Genomic DNA, 22,476 nt, shown 5'->3' with positions numbered 1-22,476 from the left:
TAGCATCCTAGCATATTTTATCACCCAAGTAAATGAGAATTGCTCTAAATTGCCTTTTAAAGGAAACATTACAGAGAATAACAAATGTGAACCATGCAATGCATCTAAAATTTCAAATATGCTATTAAATATCTGTATTATCACTGACCAAATAAACAACTGAATTGCTTTTTCATTTACGGTTGTAAGATGAGAACTTGTAGACTACAAAACAGAAAATTAATCTTCGTCACATATCTTTAAGTTCATGAAATGCAGCCTGTCTTTAGCTGGACTAAGATGGAAGGATGTAAGTTTTTCAGAATTCAATTCCTAGTTGAAAGGAAATGCTTAGCATGATCATTTTCTGAGGTCTCAAGCACATCAAGGTAACAAGTCATACCACTAGTATTGGCAGCCTGAACGACTTCCATGTATGATGAAGGATCATCAGCTTTAATGTAAGAATCAATGGCTTCTTTCACCATTCCTTTCTGCAACTGGGCTTTTGCAAGTTGACTCCAGACCGCAGGTTCATTGCAGCGTTCAGCAAACTCATATGCCCGGTCCAAGTTTCCAATATGTTCAATCAAGACCTAGGCAATCCATTTTTAAATTATATTTACAGTAAAACGGGTCTTAACCAAAGCAATTACATTTAGGCTGTTAGCACTGTATTGCCTTTCTACTCCACAGTAATTAGTTAAGCCCAACCTCATAGGTCAATGCATGCTCTGAATAAAAACAAGGCATTACATTAATTCAATTTACATAGAATCTGAAGATATACCTGCACTGCTGAAGTATTGACATCAAATTTCCGGAAAATAGCAAATGCTTCTTCAAAGAGCTCATTGCTGATGGCAATATTGGCAATATCTGGAGCATCATAATTATCCAGGCGGTTAATATACTCCATAACACGTGTACGGTCAGCCTTAATTGCAGTGAGAATGAGGAGATTTTGCAAATTCCTTTAAGAAAGAAAGACATTCAGCTTCTTCTCTAAGAGAATATCAAATGGCAGAAGACAAGGGTGCAGTAGGAGGGTCCAGAGGCTCTGGAATGGGAGCTGCAAAGCTCATAGAGGCAAGGCCGAGGACACTGAGTGCCTCCCTGTTACCAAGCTGGGCTGCCTGGTAAAAGACATGAAGATCAAGTCCCTGGAGGCCATCTATGTATTTCTCTTGCTCACAAAGAATTTGAGATCACCGAGTTTTCCCCAGGCCATCCCTCAAGGATGAAGTTTTAAAGATTATGCTAGGGCAGGGCCAACACTGTGGCGTAGTGGGTAGAGCCCCCGCCTGCAATGCCAGCATCCCATATGGGTGCCAGTTCGAGTCCCAGCTGCTCCACTTCTGATCCAGCTCTCTGCTATGGCCTGGGAAAGGAGTAGAAGATGGCCCAAGTCCTTGGGAGACCCAGAAGAACATCCAGGCTCCTGGCTTCAGATTGGCGCAGCTCCAGCCACTGCAGCCATCTGGGAAGTGAACCAGCGGATGGAAGACCACTCTCTCTCTCTCTCTGCCTTTCTGTAACTCTTTCAAGTAAACAAATGAAATCTTAAAAAAAAAAAAAAATTATGCCAGGGCAAAAGCAGATACACACTGACCAGTAGATCAGGTTCAAGGTATTTGTTGCCACTGTGTACAACAATGGCCAGGTCAGCTGGGGTGTCAAGTGTCCCAAAGAGGTAGCCAATGTCATTCAAAGAACCATCATCCTGGCCAAGGTCTCCACTGTGCCAGTGCAAAGAAGCTAATAGGGAAACAGGTGAGCAAGACCCATACCATGCCTTGCCAGGTGATTGAACGCTAAGGCTCTGTGCTGTTATGTGTTATTGCTGCCCCAGAGACACTGACATCATCTGGGCCCCCGCCCCCAAGATGCTGCTGCTGATGGCTGCCATTGATGACTCCTACACCTCAGCCAGAGGCTGCAATGCTATCATGGGCAACTTTGCCAAGACCACCTTTGATGACATCTCCAAGACCTACAACTTGTTGACCCCCCTGCCTCTAGAAACACATTGTATTCACCAAATCTCCCCATCAGGAATTCATGGACCATCTTGTAAAGACTCACACCACAGTGACTGTGCAGAGGATCCAGGCTCTAGCTGATGCTACAACATAGGGTTTTACACAAGAAAAAGGAGAGTGAACTAAGGAAAGGAAAGGATGCATGATAAAGAGGGAAGAAAAGGGTAGAGGAGAGGGAGGAAGACGTTTAAAAGCAGTATTTAGAAAACTTATTTGTAGTAAAGAATAACCATTATGACTATAGTGGGGTGAGAAGGGAATATTACAAGAGAGCAAATTTAAGCAACCTTCTCTAATCTTGGTCTCTGTTCCTTTCCCAAACTGACAGATCATAATTAAAGGGTGAACATAATAGCAATGGATCTTCTGATTGCATACCTGTGTTCACTGAATACAGAGTTATCAAGGACAATTTTCTCCAGCAGTTCAATGAGTTCATTAGGAAGGTCTGCAGTCATGAAAGCCTTAACAGTTACTGACACTTCTTCAGGGTCTTGAGTTTCTGACAAAGCTGTCTGCACAACCTACCGAGCATATATAAGGAATAAGTACTAAAACTCAAGACAGTCTTAAAAAACATTACCTAATAAGAATAACTTGGCCTCTTACTGGAAAGCTTGAAACATGTAGTAAAGAATGAAATAGGAAAAACACATTTAAACTCACCACAGTACATGAATGTACATTATATGTAATTCTACTCTGCTGAAAAAAATCACTCTAACTGTAACTTTTTGTCTTTTCCCTAATTCATACATTATCTATACTAACATTCATCATCATCATCACTTTAATGGCTGCATATAATTCAGCTTCATAGGTATGGTATTTTAAAGTCAGTAATTGCTCTATTCCTGGCTATTTGCATAGTTCTCAGATGCTATAATAAATATCACTTCCAGGAAGCTTTTGATCTACTTTGGAATGTTCCTTGGAAATGGATCCTATGAAAGGAATGAATAATTAATAGCTTTTAATCTGTGCTTTTCCCAAATATTTTACTTATATCTTTATCAAGAGAATTTAACAATTATAACAACTCTCAAGTTTTAGGAATTTAAAAATATTTTGGGGCCGGCGCCATGGCTCACTTGGCTAATCCATCCCATACAGGCGCTGAGTTCTAGTCCCGGTTGCTCCTCTTCCAGTCCAGCTCTCTGCTGTGGCCCAGGAAGGGTAGTGGAGGATGGCCCAAGTGCTTGGGTGCCTGCACTGCATGGGAGACCAGGAGGAAGCACCTGGCTCCTGGCTTCGGATCGGCACAGTGCGGCGGCCGTAGTGCCATTTCAGGGGATGAACCAATGGAAGGAAGACCTGTCTGTCTCTCTCACTATCTAACTCTGCCTGTCACAAAAAAAAAAAATTTGTAAAACTTACAAAGGTACAAAAACTACCTCACTTGCAGTTCTATACTAATTAATTAATGACATTAAACATTACCCATTTGCTTTTTTGTACTTGCATTTATCAATCCTTGTCTTTCGTGGACATATTGGCTTTAATTTTTTCAATAAATTTATTCACTACTCAGGTAATCATAACAGTAATCCTTTAACATTTAACTTGTTTTCCTTGTAACTATGAGAAACTAGGAGTTTTATATAATCATGTCTTTTGTAATATATTTACTTTTCTTAATTTACTTAATACATATATTTATATAAATTTATGTAGATTTATATACAATTTTAATTTTCTATTTGGTGTTGCTTTCTCTCACAGTTAGATATGATCCATTTGAGTACATTCAGTTGTATAATGAAAGAAAATATATCACAGTGAAAAAGAAGAATCAAACACATCTGCCAACTTACCTGGTCAATCAGAGGCCTCCTGTAAGGATTGCTTTCCAATAGCACACTACCCCACAATTCTGGATCCTTTCGACGTACCAGGTAGCGGGAAAGGCTTTTGAAGAGAGAATTCTCATTGCAAACCTAAATAAGATAAATTTTATTGTCAAAATAAAGATTTTAAGTGACTTTAACTTTAACTGTTATTTCTTATCATTTAAACACCGTTTGTTGTTTAGGAAAAGAAATCCATTACTTTTCTACACAATTTGAGAAGGTCTCGTTCTAATTTATCCCATTAAAATTCAGCCGGCTGGCGCCGCGGCTCAATAGGCTAATCCTCCGCCTGCGTCGCCAGCACACTGGGTTCTAGTCCCGGTCAGGGCGCCGGATTCTGTCCCGGTTGCCCCTCTTCCAGGCCAGCTCTCTGCTGTGGCCAGGGAGTGCAGTGGAGGATGGCCCAAGTGCTTGGGCCCTGCACCCCATGGAAGACCAGGAGAAGCACCTGGCTCCTGCCTTCGGATCTTTGTGGTGCGCAGGCTGCAGCACGCCGGCCGTGGCGGCCATTGGAGGGTGAATCAACGGAAAAGGAAGACCTTTTTCCCATCTCTCTCTCTCTCACTGTCCAAAAAAAAAAAAAAAAAAAAAAAAAAATTCAACCAACAGGGCCACTGCTATGGCATAGTAAGGTTAGGCCTCTGCCTGCAGCATCAGCATGCCACGTGGGCATTTGTTTGTGTCCTGGCTGCTCTACCTCAGATCCAGCTCTCTGCTTATGGCCTACGAAAGCAGTACAAGTGGCCCAAGTGCCTGGGCCCCTGCAACTGCATGTGAAACCCAGAGGAAGCACTCGGCTCTTGGCTTCAGATTGACCCAGCTCAGGCTACTGTGGTCATTTGGGGAGTGAACAAACAGATGAAAGACCTTTCTCTGTCTCTCTCAAATAAATAAAATCTTAAAAAAAATTCAACAAAAAAATGTACAATTATTAAATTTCTGGAGGTGTTTTAAAATTTCCCTAGTGTGGACCTATTTTGGAGCTCTGATTCTTCTACACCAGTCTGCCTATTTATGCACCAGTATTGTAACTGTTTTGATTACAGAGGCTTAGTAAAATGCTTTAAAAATCTGGTAGGGCGAGTTCATCATTTTAGCTTTCTTCTCAAGGTTTTACAAGGTATTATTGAGTTTATTTTTCCAAACATATAGGAATGTATGATAAAAACTGTAGTGTACGGACATTCCTGGCTCTGATCACTGAAAGATCCTAAAAGCAAATATATCTAGAGCTTAGATCTTGATTTACTTTATTTAAAAAATATTTTATTTGAAAGGCAGAGGGAGAGAAACAGAGACAGAGAGGGAGAGAGAAAGATCTTTCATCAGCTGGTTCACTCCCCAAATGGCAACATCGAACAGGGATTAGTCCTAGTTGAAGCCAGGAGCCCATAACCTCATCTGGAATCCCACAAAAGTGTCAGGGGCCCAAATATTTAGCTCACTTTTGGCTCTTTTCACAGGTATATTTGTAGGAATCAGAAACTAAGCAGCTGGGACTCAAGATGGGACTTTGATATGGGATGCCAGTGTCACAAACAGTGGCTTAACCTGCTACACAAGCAGCCCCAAATGCTGGTTTCTGAAACCACGTCCCACTAAAAGGGATCAAAGTTCCCTAGAGAAACAGTCAATTTCAAGGCTGCTTATGAACAAAATATAGATGTATGCAAAGAATGATGAAATCATGACACAGGTACAGGAAATACACTGATGAGGTTTCCATCAGTCAAAACAGTGATAATTTGACCATGAAAGTAAGTAATGATTTTTAATCCACTGAATAAAAACAGGAATCCACAACTATGAATACAAGAATCTTCATTTTAAAAACCAACACATTGGGCCGGCGCCGCGGCTCACTAGGCTAACCCTCCGCCTAGCGGCGCTGGCACACCAGGTTCTAGTCCCAGTCAGGGCACTGGATTCTGTCCCGGTTGCCCCGCTTCCAGGCCAGCTCTCTGCTGTGGCCAGGGAGTGCAGTGGAGGATGGCCCAGGTGCTTGGGCCCTGCACCCCATGGGAGACCAGGAAAAGCACCTGGCTCCTGGCTCCTGCCATCGGATCAGCGCGGTGCGCCGGCCGCGGCGGCCATTGGAGAGTGAACCAACGGCAAAGGAAGACCTTTCTCTCTCTCTCTCTCTCTCACTGTCCACTCTGCCTGTCAAAAAAACAAAAACACAAAACAAAACAAAAAAACAAACAAACAAAAAAACAAAACAAAAAAACCCCAACACATTAAGGATAGTTTAAGTAGGAAACAAGACACTAAATTGGAGGAAGGAGTCAAGAGGACATTTACATGATCTTAAGTATTTTCATATAACTTAAAGGGTAAAAATAAAAATTATACAATAGAGTAATGGTACAACTTAATAAAAATTGTTACAAAGAAGACAGATGGACACCACGTGCCTCTCAATGTTATAGTATAAGAAAGACAAATCTGGGGCTGGTGCTGTGGTGTAGCAGGTAAAGCTCCAGCCATTGCAGCCAGCTGGGGAGTGAACCAGCGGATAGGAGACTTTCTCTCTCTCTCTCTCTCTGCCTCTCCTTCTCTCTCTGTGTAGCTCTGACTTTCAAATAAATAAATAAATCTTAAAAAACAAAAGAGACAAATCCATACTTAAGCAGTATTCTAGGTAGAAACACATAATCTAAATCCAACTATGAGGAACCAGATAAACTCCAAGCAAGAAACGTCCTATTTAAAAAAAAAAAAAAAAAGAAATTTAGGGGCTGGCACTGTGGTATAGTGGGTTAAACTGCTCCCTGCAACACCAACATCCCATACAAGCTCTGGCTGGTTTGAGTCCCAGCTGCCTCACTTCTAATTCAGCTCCCTGTTCATGGCCTGGGAAAAGCAGTAAAGGATAGCCCAAGTGTCTAGGCTCCTGTCACCTACATGGGAGACCTCGAAGAAGCTCCTGGCTTAGGACTGGCCCAGTCCCAGCCTTCACAGCCATCTGGGGAGTGAACCAGCAGATGAAGATCTCTGTCTCTCCTTCTTTTTCAAATAAATAAATAAGATTGTTAAAAAAAAAAAAAAGAGAGAGAAAGACACTTTACATTTATATGAAATATACAGAATAGGCAAATCCATAGATACAGTACAATTTGATGGCTGTTAGGATATGGGGTACATGGAGAAACTGTTCACACAACTTTTTCTTAAGATTTATTAATCTGAAAATCAGAGTTACATAGAGAAAGATGGGATCTTCCATCCGCTGGTTCACTTTATGATGGCTGAAATGGTTGGGCTGGGCCAGGCCAAAGCCAGGCACTTCATCTGGGTCTCCTACATGGGTGGCAGAGGCCCAAGGACTTAGGCCATCCTCTGTTGCTTTTTGCAGGCCATTAACAGGGAGCTAAATTGGAAGTGGAGCAGCTGGGACTCAAACTGGTGCCCACATGGGATGCTGGTATCACACACCACAATGCCACCCCTTAAAAAACATCTTTTAAACTTTAAAGAATGCCTTTTGGGGTGAGGAAAACTTGGAACTAGATAAAGGTCATGATTATACAACAATGTGATAGTGCTAGTAGCCACTGAATAACTCACTTTTAAATGGTTACTTTTATGTTACATATATTTTGTTATATATATTTCACCTCAATAAAAAAAGGCTACAAATTTTTTTTCACAAAGACATTAGTCTCATAAAAGACAAAATGCAGAACTCTTCCAGATGAAAGGCCTAAAAAGACACTGAAAACCATAGCAACACTGGATCCTAGACTAGAGAAAAATACTGCAACAAAGGATATTATTGATCAACTGACAAAAATGGAAAATAATTTTTCAAAGTATCCTATCATGATGACTAGAGTGGTATTTATAATGTGGTTATGAAAGAGAACATCCTTATACTCAAAATACACACAACATGGGTGTTAAGGCCACTGAACGTGTGATTTAATTCTCAAATGGTTAAAAACTGACGTGTACACATATATGAATGAAGTGTACAAGCATATGAGAAAATGTGAGTGCCAATGATAAAGCTAGTGGGGTTTAAATGTTAATAGGTCAGTATCTACACACTCATTTTATTCAGGTCACTTTTAGGTTCATACCTTTTTTCAAGTAAAGTTTTTAAAAAGTACTCATCATCAAAACTCAGTAGTCTGATGTAACAGGTTAAAAAAAAGCACACCCTTCTCTGTACATATTCAATTAGTAGTACTCACATTAATAAGCTCCAGATCACACTGGCCACGTTCATAAGCAACACAGGCCAGATGCGGGTCTCTCTTCTCACAATACTTTCCCACAACACGACTGTCATAATAGGGATTTTCACGAAGAAATCTCTCGGGGTTGTTATTACTGTCTATGTAGATTTTGGCTAACGCATTGTGAGTAGCAGGCTCTTCACAGCCTTCATGAATTCTGGCTTCTAGCCAAGGCAGAAGCAGTTTCAATCTAGCAAAAACAAAAACCACACATATAGTATTATTATGAATAGCATATTCTGTTCTTTTAAAAATGATTTATTTATCTGAAAGTCACAGCTACAGAGAGAAAGAGACACAAGAGAAAAAGAGCTCTTCCATCCCCTGGTTCTCTCCCCAAATGGCTGCAACAGCCAGGGTTGGGACAGGCCAAAGCCAGGAGCCAGAAGCCTCTTCCGGGTGTCCCAACGTGGCTGGCAGGGCTCAAGCACTTGAGCTATCCTCCACTGCTTTCACAGGCACATCTGCAGGGAGTTGGACTGGAAGTAGAACAGCCAGCGCCCAAATGGGATGCCAGTGTTGCAGGCAGTAGCTTTACCCGTTGCAGGCCCTTGCATAGAATACTCTTTTTTGAAGGTTTTTATTTAATGAATACAAATTTCTTATGTACAGCTTTTAGGAATATAGTGGTTCTTACCCCTGTTCCGGCCCTCCCACCTCCACTCCCATCCCACCTCCTACTCCCTCTTCCATTCTATTTTTCATTAAGATTAGTTTTTAATTGACTTTATATACAGAATACCAACTCTATACTAAGAGAATTCAACTGTTTGTACCCACACAGACACACAAAGTATAAAAGTACATAGCATACTTTTTTTAAATAAATTTTTTAATAAATTTTTTTTGACAGGTAGAGTTATACAGTGAGAGAAGAGACAGAGAAAGGTCTTCCTTCCATTGGTTCACTCCCCTAATGGGCGCCACGGCCAGCGCTGCGCCAATTTGAAGCCAGGAGCCGGGTGCTTCCTAACCTGGTCTCCCATGCAGGTGCAGGGACCCAAGCACTTGGGCCATCCTCCGCTACCCTCCTGTGCCACAGCAGAGAGCTGGACTGGAAGAAGAGCAACCGGGACTAGTACCCGGCACCACAACCAGGACTAGAACCCGGGCTGCCGGCACCGCAGGCAGAGGATTAGTCAAGTGAGCCACGGCACCGGCCCATAGTATACTCTTGACAACGCTATTTATATAAATAGCTTACAGTCTGTCAAGTATTTTCACATAACATTATTTTTAATTCTCAACAATCCGACTGGGAAATTAAGAGATGAGTAAGTGGATTTCCCAAGATTACACAGAAGATATATAGGACTGTTTTTCCCTCTCCCAGACCTATCTGCTTACAGATTACAGATTCACAGACTCTCCTGTTTTGGTATTATACAAAATATGCAGGCTTTAGAAAAAATTCTTTTATGATACAGGCCAGATTATCTGAAGATCATTTTAATATAATTAATATAAAACATTATTTATAGCCAAAAGTGATCTTTGTACCTTAAAGATATATTGGGAATACAATTTGGTAGCTTCAGAAACCCTGGCTTTAACAGTTATAGTTCTCATATCACCAGAGGATACAGTCTTCCTAAGCTATAGCTTACATTTCTATGGTGCTAATAATCATGCCTCTTTAATCCATTGTTTAAACATTGAAAACAGCCAGAAAAAAGCATTATTCCATTACTTTATCTATGAAATTCATGTAGTTGTTATGAACATTTTCATTAAACATACTGTTTTTTTTAAAAAAAAGGCAAAAATCGGGGCCGGCGCCGTGGCTCTAGTCCTGACTGGCCTGCTTCCAGTCTAGCTCTCTGCTGTGGCCTGGGGAGGCAGCGGAGGATGGCCCAAGAGGGCCCTGGGAGACCAGGAGGAAGCACCTGGTTCCTGGCTTCGGATTGGCCATAGAGGCCATTTGGAGGGTGAACCAACGGAAGGAAGACCTTTCTCTCTGTCTCTCTCTCACTAACTCTGCCTGTCAAAAAAAAAAAAAAAAAGAAAAAGAAAAAAAAAAAAAAGTAATCCTGTCTCCAGGTATAGACCCATTAGGAGGAGCCAAGATTTCAATTTTCTCTGGTGAACTAGCACACATCAGCATTGCTTGAGAGATGACTCCCTTCATTTTTGAAGGTTTTGGGATACAAAGTAAAACCACCATCCAATTTTGCATCTGATTGTGAGGAACATGATTCACCAGGCCACTGACAACTGTTTTTGGTGCTGATTCTCCAACATCTATTTCTTGTACATACAAAGAATCTGCATCAGGGTGTTTTCTGGCACTAATCATGCAACAAATTCAAAGATCCAGACAGGAAACATCTATTGGCTTAGAGTTAGCACTTCCTGTTATTGCTTGCTGTTTCTCCTTCTCTTTCTTTTAAAATTTTTCTTTCATCTTCTTTACTTCTCCTTTTACCTGTTCTTTGGCACCAGAAGATACAGTTGTTACTTCTTCTCACAAAGTGGCCTGCAAAATTGCTTTCTCTTTAAGAAGTGAAATTTGCTGCTTAAGATACTCAATGACTGGTTCTGCCTCTGCATCCTTCAGTTTTTTCAGAACTGCATCATTAGTTGCCATTTTTGCCATGAAATGGCAGAAAAATATGAAGCAGTGGACAGGGGACCACAATAGCCTCAGTGCGGAACAGACACGTTAAATTATTACCACCTGGGGCCAGCGCTGTAGCATAGTGGGTAACGCTGCCACCCACAGTGCCAGCATCCCATTTGGGTGCCAGTTTGGGTCCTGGCTGCTCCACTTCCGATCCAGCTCTCTGCTATGGCCTGGGAAAGCAGTGGTAGATGGCCCAAGTCCTTGGGCCCCTGCACCTGTGTGGGAGACCTGGAAGCTTTGCTCTTAGCCTCAGATCAGCTCAAGTCCGTCCACTGTGGCCATCTGGGGAGTGAATCAATGGATGGAAGATCTTTCTCTCTGTTTCTCCCTCTCAAATAAATAAATAAAAAAAATTTTTAAAAGGTTGGGGCCAGCACTATGGCATAGCAGGTAAAGTCACTGCCTGCAGTGCCAGCATCCCATATGGGTGCTGTTTCGAGTCTTGGCTACTCCACTTCTGATCCAGCTCTCTGCTATGGCCTGGGAAAGCAGCAGAGGATGGCCCAAGTCCACCCATGTGGGAGATCTGGAAAAAGCCCTTGACGCCTGGCTTTGGAATGGCATAGCTCTGGGTATTGCGGCCATCTGGGGAGTGAACCAGTGGATGAAGACCTCTCTCTCTGCCTCTACCTCTCAGTAACTCTGCCTTCAAATAAATGAGCTTTCTTAAAATAAAGTTTCATTCTTAAGTTTTAAAAGCCTTTATCCTATGTTCTACTGTATTATTAAAAATTCACAATTCGTATTATCATTCTAAGGTACTATAAATTAAGTATTAGTTTAATCCAGAGTGGCACAAGGAATTCTTTTCCCTCTTTTTTTTTAGATAAATTTATTTATGTAAAGATTTATTTTATTTTTTTGAAAGGCAGAGTTAAAGAGAGAGTGGGAGAGAGAGATCGATCTTCCATCTGCTGGTTCACTCCTCAAATGGTTGCAATGGCTGGAGCTGCATTGGAAGAGGAGCAGCTAGGTCGCAAACCAGCGCCCTCATGGGATACCAGCGCTGCAGGCAGTGGCTTAGCCCACTATGCCACAGCACTGGCCCTCTCCTTTCCCTCTTACACTTGAACACACACCACACTGTAAGTGAATAATTAGTTATTAAATAAACTGTTGTGTACCTACCTAAATAAGGAAGGTTATTATACAGTTCACATTAAAGGCATATACAAAGTCAAACCAAATAGCTATAATTATAAACATGCCAAAAAGTGATCAACTAAGTTAGATTTCTAGGTGACAGTTACAGAAAACATTCAGCTGTATCAGCTAGTCTATCACCCTTGAAGTTAAGTTTCTTCAGGGAATTACTCCTCATGTGCTACTGAAAAGCTCTGATGTAACTGACCTGCTATATTTTTATCCATTATTATGCTAAAATAGACTATTAAATTATACTAGTTACAAAGGTTAAAGTATTACTATACCTGTTTCTTTTTTCAACCTCGGCAACAAGCTCATCAGTAGAGAATTGACCTCTTACAACAAGAATCAAGTTTTTAATGACATCCTCAGAGCAGTCAACATCAAGTAATCCTCCAATAACCACAGGAAGTCGACTTGGATTCACCTATGGCCAAAAAGTGGGTGGGGGAAAAAGAACGCCATTATGTTAAATAGCAAATGAAAGAGGAGTTTTTAAGCAGTAAAACAATCTAAATTTCCAACAAGACATAGGAATTTAGCAGGAAATCCAGCTTAAAAAAGTATAAAGGAAGAACTGGAAGCACTTATACTATATTCTCCACTGTTGGCTTGGTTAATCGGTTACCTAGGCATTGCTCCTAATGATAAATATGTCCAAGGAAGCTACAAAGAATGAGCATGGAATATTATCTAATAAAAAGGTTCCCATTATAGCCAAACTACCTCACTAAGAGTATTTCTAGAGTTAGAGTATCTAAATATTTAAGATAATTTGGATAGCAGGAAATCCAGCTTAAAAAAGTATAAAGAAAGACCTGGAAGCACTTATACTATATTCTCCACTGTTGGCTTGGTTAATCGGTTACCTAGGCATTGCTCCTAATGATAAATATGTCCAAGGAAGCTACAAAGAATGAGCATGGAATATTATCTAATAAAAAGGTTCCCATTATAGCCAAACTACCTCACTAAGAGTATTTCTAGAGTTAGAGTATCTAAATATTTAAGATAATTTGGAAGCCATACTTTGGCATCTAGGGCGTTTACCTGGATATCTTCAGGTCTGTCAAGTTAGTAGGGGCCTATACCAACTTTTTCAATGACAGTAGTTCTATTCTTATACCTTAATACTTGGCTTTCAAGAAAATTTTAGTCAAAGAGAAGATTTTACTGGGAAAAATGTTTTTTCAAAGCTGTTGTAGCAAACCATTCTTAATGGGCACAAAGTTTCCAGAATTCCATAATGTAAGAAATAAAACCTAAGACTATAACTTTAGATTACCTAAGCATTACTTACCTTCTGCACATATATCTCTATATACTTTTGAAGATTATTTCTGTATAAATAAAGCACCAAATCATGGACAAAATCAAATCGATCACACACAATGATAAGGGGTAATTGATCTGTTAGTTTTGCTTCCTGAAAAAAGAACAAATAAAAAGAAGCCTTGATTTTCTTCTTGTATGAGGTTATCAAACTTATGCAAAATATGAGAATCTATTCTATGCTGTAGGGAGAGGCTCATAGAAACTTGGTTCTTCTGATAAATGTCCCAACAGCTGAGTGTGCACATTTTTACCGAGCAATACTTAAGATTCACACAGCAAAATACCAGGACCTCCCCCACCACAATTTTTTTAACCAAAAAACAAATAAATAAAGATTGTGAGCCACCAGTGGCACTCTGGTTATAAAAACCATCACTCTGGGACTTGTATAACATTTCAAGTTAATTTGGAGGTGAATTAGTAACTAGAGTCACATTGTCAAAATTATGGCATAAGCAGCTCACATTTGTTTCAGACTAACGATTTCTTTTCTACCCCTCCCCAGTTCCAATCTATACAGCCAGCTTCTAACACTCAATTAAACAAAGCTTATAAGGAGCAGCATGATGATAATGGCTATGAATTAAATATACCACATATTACTGTAAAAAAAAAAAGGCCAAAAATGCATTTAAAGAAGTGATATATTTAAATTGCCAACTGCTTTTACAAATACTACTACAATCCTACTTATAGACTGACACAGAAGATGTTACAGACAGGAAGGGAAGACCTGTACTGGGCATTTACCTGATACATGTCCTGTTACATTCCACAGACATAAGGTACAGCACAAAAAACAACAGTTTCCATCAGGAATTCATTTATACACAGCGCAACATTCCTCAATAAATGATTCCTCTAAGTCAGTCTACCAAGGCAACAGACCTAGGCAGGTCAGGACTTTCCCCAATGACAGCCTCTAAGAACATTATTTTTAGGTTAGAATACAATGATTCTTAAGACTCGGGCAGCATACCAGTCACCCGATTAAAAGTTAATATGAAGATTAGTCAATGATGTGTTCAAGTGAGATAGTCAAGCAAAATCTGTGAGCTATGCTCCAATTTAAAATGGCTGTAAATCTGAAGTGGAAGTCCAGCTGCAGATTTTTCACATTAAGGAAAGTCTAAAGCAAGCATTTGTTTAGTACCATGGAAACTCTGTACTAAGGGCTGCTACAATCATTCCTAGAAAAAAAATCTGAATCTTCTTCCTATGCCAAAACTTGATTAGGTCAAGTTTTCCCAAATATTGAGCATCAACACATCAGTCTTCTTCCTTATTCTCTGATATACATATAACATATTACATATATTATTGCGTAACATAAGGGAAAACATTCTTGTAAGAAATCTATGATTAATTGTTCTCATTCTCATGTACGGGTACTTATGATTTCTGGGACGATGATAACAAACTGTATTCCAATAGAAAATCTGAAAAAGTAGTTAAAACCCAGGAAATTTTCTTGACTGCCTAATAGTGCACATGATTTCATACATGGAAGTAATATTATTAACACTTTAAATTATTTATTAAATGGTTAATTAGCCTCCAGTTATAATGGTTAAATATTCTAAGGCCCAAACTGAAAATATATAAATACATTCAGAGATTTTCTTCATGAATTTGTTCATTTAACAAACACTTATTGAGTACCCATGTATCAGATGCTATTCTTGGCATTAAAGATATAGCAGGGAACAAAGTAAGCAGAGTGCATTCCCTCAAGGGACATATGTTCTAGTGGTAGAAGTTAGTGTCTCATTCTGGTAGCTGTTATATAAAATAAAACAAGGCAGCATAAGAGGAAGGTGAGAATGGGGTAAGAATCGGTTCTATTTTAGATAGGGTAATTTGAGACATCCTCCCCATGACATCTGATTAGAAACATGAAGGTATGAAGGAAGGTCTGAGAGAAAAGTAGTCCAGGGCACAAGCAAAAGCCTGGGGCAGGACAGGGTTGTGGGAGTTCCAGGAATAGTAAGCAGGCCAGTGTAGCTGAAGCAAAAGCAGGAATGAAACAATGGCAAAAATAAGATCAAAGGTAGCAAGGAGGAATTCAAGTCTAAAAAACAGTTCTACACTTTCTACAAAGAGCTGTAATTCTATAAACTTAGGGCAAGGGTCAAATGATGCTGATTGACACTGCTTCATCCCGCACACAGGGTACTTTAAAGGAAACACATTCTACTTATCTCTGTATTCCTCACGGCTAGTACATGACTGGCATTCAGATACTTGAGATTAGCTCAAGAAGTGTTCTTCTCACTCAATTATCAAGCCACTAATACCTAAAAATTATCTTCAAGTTAAACAGTGATAGTAAGAGGCATTATAGCTACTTTTGCAGGTCAATACAGGTAAGTGAGTAAATTTAATATACTCATTCTGAGTAATGAGTAGGCTGAAAATGTTAGAAGTATCTTAATATTGAGCTCTCATCTCCAATTAAACAGAAGATAGTAGGTTTATCTTTAATTCAGGCTGGAAATTCCTTCAGTAAGTCAGAAACAAAACCAAAACCAAACCAACACACACAGAAATACCCTAGAGAAAACATTGAAATGCAGACAGATCCCACTTTATTATCAAGACCCATCAACACAGCTTAGATATTAGTAATGGTTACCCCTGAAATATAACACCTAAGGTGCATGATGAATAGTCAATGACAGAAGAAACTGAGGCGAAGGCACAATAGTTGACTTGCCTCAGATAATAACCAGACATATACTGAAAAACCAAATGATGGCTAACATTTGAAATAGAACATGTACTCAACTACTATATATCAAACTTGAACCTAATCCAAAAGTGTGGAGAGGGACTCCTCATCTAGTTATATGATAGGCGCTAGACAACTCAAGACAGACCATTCTAGCATCCAAATGAGCTTTTTCCAATATTAAGAATATCATAATTGGAGCTGGTACTGTGGCGTAACATGTAAAGCCACCGCCTGCAGTGCCAGCAACACATATTGGTGCTGGTTCAAGTCCTGGCTGCTCCATTTCTGATCTAGCTCCCTGCTAATGAACCTGGGAAAGCAGCAGAAGATGGCCCAAGTCCAGCCATTGTGGCCACTTGGGGAGTGAACCAACTGACAGAAGATCTATCTCTCCCTCTCTCTCTGTGACTCTTTCAAATAAATAATCTTAAAAAAATATAATTAAGCATATAAAGGAAAACTAAATTACCTCAAATACCAAGATCCAAGATTAAAGAAATTGTTAACTAAAATCATAAAGGTTCAGAGCTTAACAAAAGCAAAAAGAAATCAACTAAGAATCTGTTTTTAAAAAAGGAAACAAAAATGAGACTCAAAAGAGGAAGTTAACCAATGTTATGGGTATACTAGTCAAGCATAGAGAAGTCTTTCTCATTTGGAGGGTTTCTTCATCTCACACTTAAAGTCTTTGGGTTCAAATACATATCAGCCAATTTATCCAGAAAATTTGTGATAGCCAAGACAGTATAAAGGTATATATTTTTTGGAAAGTTTATCTTTTAATCTAACATGAAGGGAAATTTCACACTTTTGATAATGTCATTACAGTAAAACCCCTAAAAGTAGTACTTTCTTAAAAAGACCAATTTGTAAACACAACTACAGGTTATCTACAAACTATGGCTTGGGAGTGGGATAAGTCTAATTTTTTGAACTAAATTTCATATATATATGTAAAATATGCGCAGGTACTTAGTCTAGTGGTTAAGATACCACCATCCCATATTAGAATACCTAGGGTTAATACCTCGTGAAGCTCCTGACCCCAGCTTCCTACAAATGTAGACCCTGGAAAGACATAATGATGGCTCAAGTAATTGGGTTCCTACCACCCGCATGGGAGACCTGGATTTGAGTTCCTGGCTTGGCCTGGCCCAGTCCCAGACATTATGGGCACTTCGAGAGTGAAGAAGCAGATGGGTTGCCTCTCTTTCTCTCAAATAAAAAAGATCATAAAGAAAACATTTTGGGGGTCAGTGCTGTGGCATAGCAGGTAAAGCCACCACCTGCAGTGCCAGCATGCCATATGGGCACCAGCTCAAGTCCTGGCTGTTCCGCTTCCAATCCAACTCCCTGCTAACATGCCTGGGAAAGCAGTGGAGGACGGCCCAACTCCGTGGGCTCCTGCACCCACGTAGGAGACCTGGAAGAAGTTCCTGGTTCCTGGCTTTGTCCTGGCCCAGCCCTGGGCCGCTGCAGCCATTTGGGGAGTGAATCAGTGGAAAGAAGATCAATATTCCTCTTTCCCTCTGCCTCTCCTTCTCTGTAACTCGTTCAAATAAATAAATAAATCTTTAAAAAAAAAAAAATTTGTTTTTTTTTTTCCAATCAATTATTCCAGAAGGCAAAAAGCAAAAACAAATTGGAACTTTACATACAGTCTCTGGAATCATGTATGTATATATACATTATATATATATATATATCACTTTATATATATATATATAGAGAGAGAGAGAGAGAGAGGGAGAAAGAGAGGGAGGGGGAGGGGGGACGGAGAGTGTGTTATCTACATATATATGGCAGGGGGAGGGTGGTGACTGGAGTGTTATATTAGTTTCCCTGGTCTTTTACAGACAGTTGCCAAGTTTAAAGCTTTATTTTCTTCACATAGTAACTGGTAAGTATGAACATAAAGCTAAAAGTTAAACATTAAACAAAATTAACTTCCCACAGGTATATTTTAGAGTTAACAATCATTAAACCATCGCTCTGCACTCACCCAACACAGGCAGTGCTTAATTCTCTGTAACAATTCATGATTCACAAAGTTGAGCTTATCTGGTTTCACCTTTACTTTATAAATTATATAGGATTAATACTTTAGCTTCTACAGTTAGGTAGATTTGATGACAGAGATAAACCCATATCCTTTAGCCAACAGACCCCTATGCCTACAAGAAAAGATCCTCAAAATGATAGAGGATCACTTAATATTCAAAAGAAAGCCTAAATGATATTCTAAAATGACAACAAAGATAAATAACTTTGGAAAGTTTCTTTGAACTGGTGCTATATTTTTCTTCTTTTAACCAGATGGTCATTTGTAAGTATTACTTACCAATTTCCTTCTCTATTTCAAAGGAAACCACAGAGTATTAAGTTTAGAAGAAATAATCCCACACACAATTTGAGCAGGCTAAAAAATCTCATGGAGAAAAAGTATATTTTAAAACTGTAACTGAACTCCTACAGAACTGCTGCTCTTCAATCCAACCAGAAAATGCATTACTCAAAAACAGTTACTTACCTTGAGAAAATTTTTGACTCGCTCAGGATCATAGCAGTTGCTTTCTCTGCAGATTCTTTCTACTTCTTTGATTTGCCCAGTCTTGCAAGCTGCCTGAATATACTTAAAGTGTACATCTGGGTCCTGGCTAAAGTTAACAATGGATCCCAGAAAATAAAAGAGACCTTAAAGAAATAAATAATTGAAATTAAATATAGGTGTATTGTTGAAAACAGAACTGAAAAATATCCAAGCAATTAAAAACAAACTGTTTCACTTAACAGTCCCAGATACTGGTATGAATCAGTTGCTGAAAGTGTTCGATAAGGGAGCTGGCATTGTGGCATAGTGGGTTGGGCCACCACCTGTGATGCTTGCATGCCAAATGGGTGCTGGTTCAAGTCTCAGCTGCACTACTGCCCATCCAGTTCCCCAATGCTTCAGTGAGGCCCAGCCATGGTTGTTGCGGCCATTTGGGGAATGAACCAGCTAATTGAAAATCTCTCTCCCTGCCACTTCTCCCTCCTTCTCTCCCCCTAAATTCCTCTAACTGCCTTTCAAACAAACAGATAAATCTTTAACCCAAAAAAACTCAGGGGACGTTGTTGGGCATAGTAACCCAAGCCTCCGCCTGTGGTGCCAGCTTCCCATATGGGCGCTGGTTCAAGTCTCAGATGCTCCTCTCCCAATCCAGCTCTCTGCTTATGGCCTGGGAAAGCAGTGGAAGATGGCTCCAGTGCAGGCCCCTGCATCTGCGTGGGAGACCTAAAAGAAGCTCCTGGAGTCAGACTGGCTCAGCTCTGGCAACTGTGGCCACTTTGGAAGTGAAATAGCAGATGGAAGACCTTTCTCTCTGTCTCTCCCTCTGTCTGTAACTCTACCTCTTAAATAAATAAAGGATATGTTAAAAAAACAACAACAACTCAGGAATAATTAATCCAGTCCAATTAAGTGATTACTCCAATAAAGTACAGAATTTAGAAATAGGGGAAGTTAATTATTACATAATATTTTATATGAGAAATTTTAAATAAAGTCCCCTATTATCAGATACTTATCCATGTACAGTTAATAGGAAATATACAAAAATAATCTGGAAAGAATTTAATCAAGTGCTTTTCAATAAAGCTTTATGGGGTCAGCACTGCGGAATAATGAGTAAAGATGCTGCCTGCAGTGCCACCATCCCGTATGGGTGCCGGTTCAAGTTCCAGTGTTCTACCTCTGATCCAGCTCTCTGCTATGGTCTGGGAAAGCAGAAGAAGATGGCCCAAGTCTTTGGGCCTCTGCACCCTCTTGGGAGACCCGGAAGAAGCTTCTGGCTCCTGGCTTCATAGAGGTCTAGCTCCTGCCATTGCAGCCATTTGGGGAATAAACCAGCAGAAGGAAGTCCTTTCTCTCTCTGCCTCTGCACAACTCTGCTTTTCAAGTTATTAAAAAAAAATTAAAGCTTTCTGCATGATAAAAATGTTCTCTGTGGTGTCCAATATGGTAGCCACTAATACATGTGGTTTTTAGGCAATTCAAACATGGCAAGAGAGAGTGAAGAAATTTTAAACTTTATTTAATGTAATTAAATTACATTTAAATAGCTCCATGTGCCTAGTGGCTATCATACTACAGTGTAAATTTAGTGTGCAGTGCACATTCAGTAACTGTGAAAATTAAGAAAGTGAATATAGAATCCTTTCTTCTGTCTAGAGGAGTACTACTACTATTATAACAACAACAACAACAAAGAAAAGAAAAGAAAAGAAAAACCAGGGATCAGAATTTAGGTGAATCTAAGGAGTCACCCAATGGTGATTCCACTAGTACTCTGCACATCAGTGGTTATCAATTAAGGTAACTTTCCTCCCAGGTGACATTTAGAAATGTCTGGAGACATTTTTGGCTGTCACAGCTGGTTTAACTGATGCTACTGGTTAGAAGCCAATGAAGCTGCTAAATATCCTACTTGCACACAACAACCTGCATGCAACTATGATTCAGCTCCCAATGTCAACAGTACAAAGACTGAGAACCCCTACTATAAAGTGAAAAGTCACAAAATGTTCTTGGGTAGAATTATTTGTCATTATAAAAGCCTATATGAAACATTATAACTGGTCATTAGTCTCCAGATCTTATAAAACTATGATAAAACTATACATACTTTTCTCTTAAAACTCCGCCTTTAATTCACCTATAAAATCTCCAAGCAATTCACTATATTCTTAAGATTTAATGTATAAGGGCCTTAATAATCTTAATAAAATTTAAAATATGAATATGCTCCATAAAATTAAGCTATTAGATGCAATTTCTAATGGTCTGATCATAACCCTCTCCTTGGCTATCTTAATTTTTAAAAACTCAAACCTGGGACAGCATTGTGGCACAGCAGGTCAAACTGCAGCCTGTAACACCAGCATACCATATGAGTGCCAGTTCGAGTCCCAGCTGTTCTACTTCTGATCCAGCTTCTTACTTACTCACTTAGGAAAGCAGCAGAGGATGGCCCAAGTGTTTGGGCCCCTGCATCCACAGGGGAGATCTGGAAGAAGTTCCTGACTTCAGCCTAGCCCAGCCCCAACCCCTGTAGCCATTTGAGAAATGAACCATTGGATGGAAGACCTCTTTCCCTCCCTCTCTGTTACTCTGCTTTCAAATAAATGAATCTTAACAAAAAAAACCCCACAAACACTTATTATTTACCTTCAAAGCTCTTGAATGATTCAAAAAGTTCAATCAGAGATTGAGTTGATAGCTGTTCATGATACTTAGAAGCCACCTGAACACAGATCTGTAGATTCTGACGAATATTAGCAGACAGCATGGCTCTGAGACATTCTAGGGAGTCTTCTACTGATAAGGACCCAAAGTAATTCACTAACCACTAGAGGACAAAAGAAAGAAAGAAACAAAGAAACTGTGTTGAATCTCATGGTGATATGAAATTAGTATCATCCAGTACCACCAAAACATTTTCAATATGCCAGTAATTCATAACTAACATTTTTTTAGGTAAGAAACTGAAATACCTCAGGGTTAAGAAGATGGGTGTGAACAACTGCACGCTTTATGTCATACAGATCAGTGAAGTGCTCCAACGCACGCTGCAGCAGGCCAGCCTTTTCACACAACTGAGCAATATGAGCTCGGTCATAATGCGTGAACATCTGATTCCCTAGGATAGCATCTGCAACCTATAAAACCACAGACAGGAGTTTATTTGACACCAATCTGCAAACTCTGAATAACAGTAAAATAGTGCTGGAAACATGTCTAAAAAACAAAATCACATACTTGAGGTGCATGCATAAGGTTCATCTCGAGCAATCGTGTCTGTAAAGGACCTTCAGACGGGCGATTGTTCTTCAGAGCATCAAGCAAGAACGCAGTACATTGTTGAATGAGATTGTATTCCATAAAGACGTCTACAATCTACAGAAACAGAAAACACAGAAACTGCTCTAAGATACTATTGACAATGTCAATGAAATTATGCATAATCTCTTCTATTACATATAAAAACTCAAGGCCAGATTTACAGAATATTATTTGAACAACATAATCTCACACTTAAGAATACATTTTTGTCCTCTGGAGAACTTAATTGCTTTTAGTAAAAACAACTACAAAATATTTCAAGATATTATAGCAAAATGTAATCAAGTTGATGCATTTAAAATTTTTATGAACTTGTAAAAACAAAAAACATAAACAATAAGAACTTTGACTCACACTTCCTATATGCATCTCTTCTGTCTCTCATCACCCAGTGGCAGTCACTATCCTGTTTTTCATTTTTAAAATACACATCTCTAAGGAAGACAGTATGTTTTATATGTTTTTCAACAGTACATAGATGGTTTTCACACTGTCCATTCTTCTGCAGCTTGCTTTTTACGTAAGACATGTTAGGTTTATCCAAGTATACAGGCACAGCTCTAATTTCTAAAAACTGAAAGTTCAATCCAATCTTCTCCAAAGTGTTTAAAAGTCAAATCCCCCCAAACTGTGCATGCACTTCCA

The 22,476-nt window shown here is 39.5% G+C and overlaps 1 protein-coding gene and 1 pseudogene across 2 annotated transcripts in view; both read right to left on the bottom strand.

Annotated features, from left to right (window-relative positions):
- CLTC (clathrin heavy chain) overlaps positions 1–22,476 on the bottom strand; it is an 81,307-nt gene that overhangs the window by 12,173 nt on the left and 46,658 nt on the right. For both annotated transcript variants that reach the window (XM_008271197.4, XM_008271198.4), the window contains exons 11-21: positions 21,748–21,885; positions 21,483–21,647; positions 21,157–21,337; positions 18,481–18,644; positions 13,182–13,307; positions 12,166–12,308; positions 8,068–8,302; positions 3,836–3,958; positions 2,400–2,545; positions 770–953; positions 383–575 (exon numbers count right to left, since the gene is read on the bottom strand). In XM_008271197.4, the coding sequence (XP_008269419.1) occupies positions 383–575; positions 770–953; positions 2,400–2,545; positions 3,836–3,958; positions 8,068–8,302; positions 12,166–12,308; positions 13,182–13,307; positions 18,481–18,644; positions 21,157–21,337; positions 21,483–21,647; positions 21,748–21,885 (1,798 nt within the window). The remainder of the gene's footprint in view (positions 1–382; positions 576–769; positions 954–2,399; positions 2,546–3,835; positions 3,959–8,067; positions 8,303–12,165; positions 12,309–13,181; positions 13,308–18,480; positions 18,645–21,156; positions 21,338–21,482; positions 21,648–21,747; positions 21,886–22,476) is intronic.
- Positions 9,960–10,853, bottom strand: LOC138846149 (aminoacyl tRNA synthase complex-interacting multifunctional protein 1 pseudogene; annotated as a pseudogene).

The sequence above is a fragment of the Oryctolagus cuniculus genome, chromosome 17 (genome assembly GCF_964237555.1).
Source record: "Oryctolagus cuniculus chromosome 17, mOryCun1.1, whole genome shotgun sequence".
NCBI classification, from domain to species: Eukaryota; Metazoa; Chordata; class Mammalia; order Lagomorpha; family Leporidae; genus Oryctolagus; species Oryctolagus cuniculus.
The sequence above is the reverse complement of the archived record's forward strand: the minus strand, read 5'-3'. Positions and strand labels throughout refer to the sequence as shown.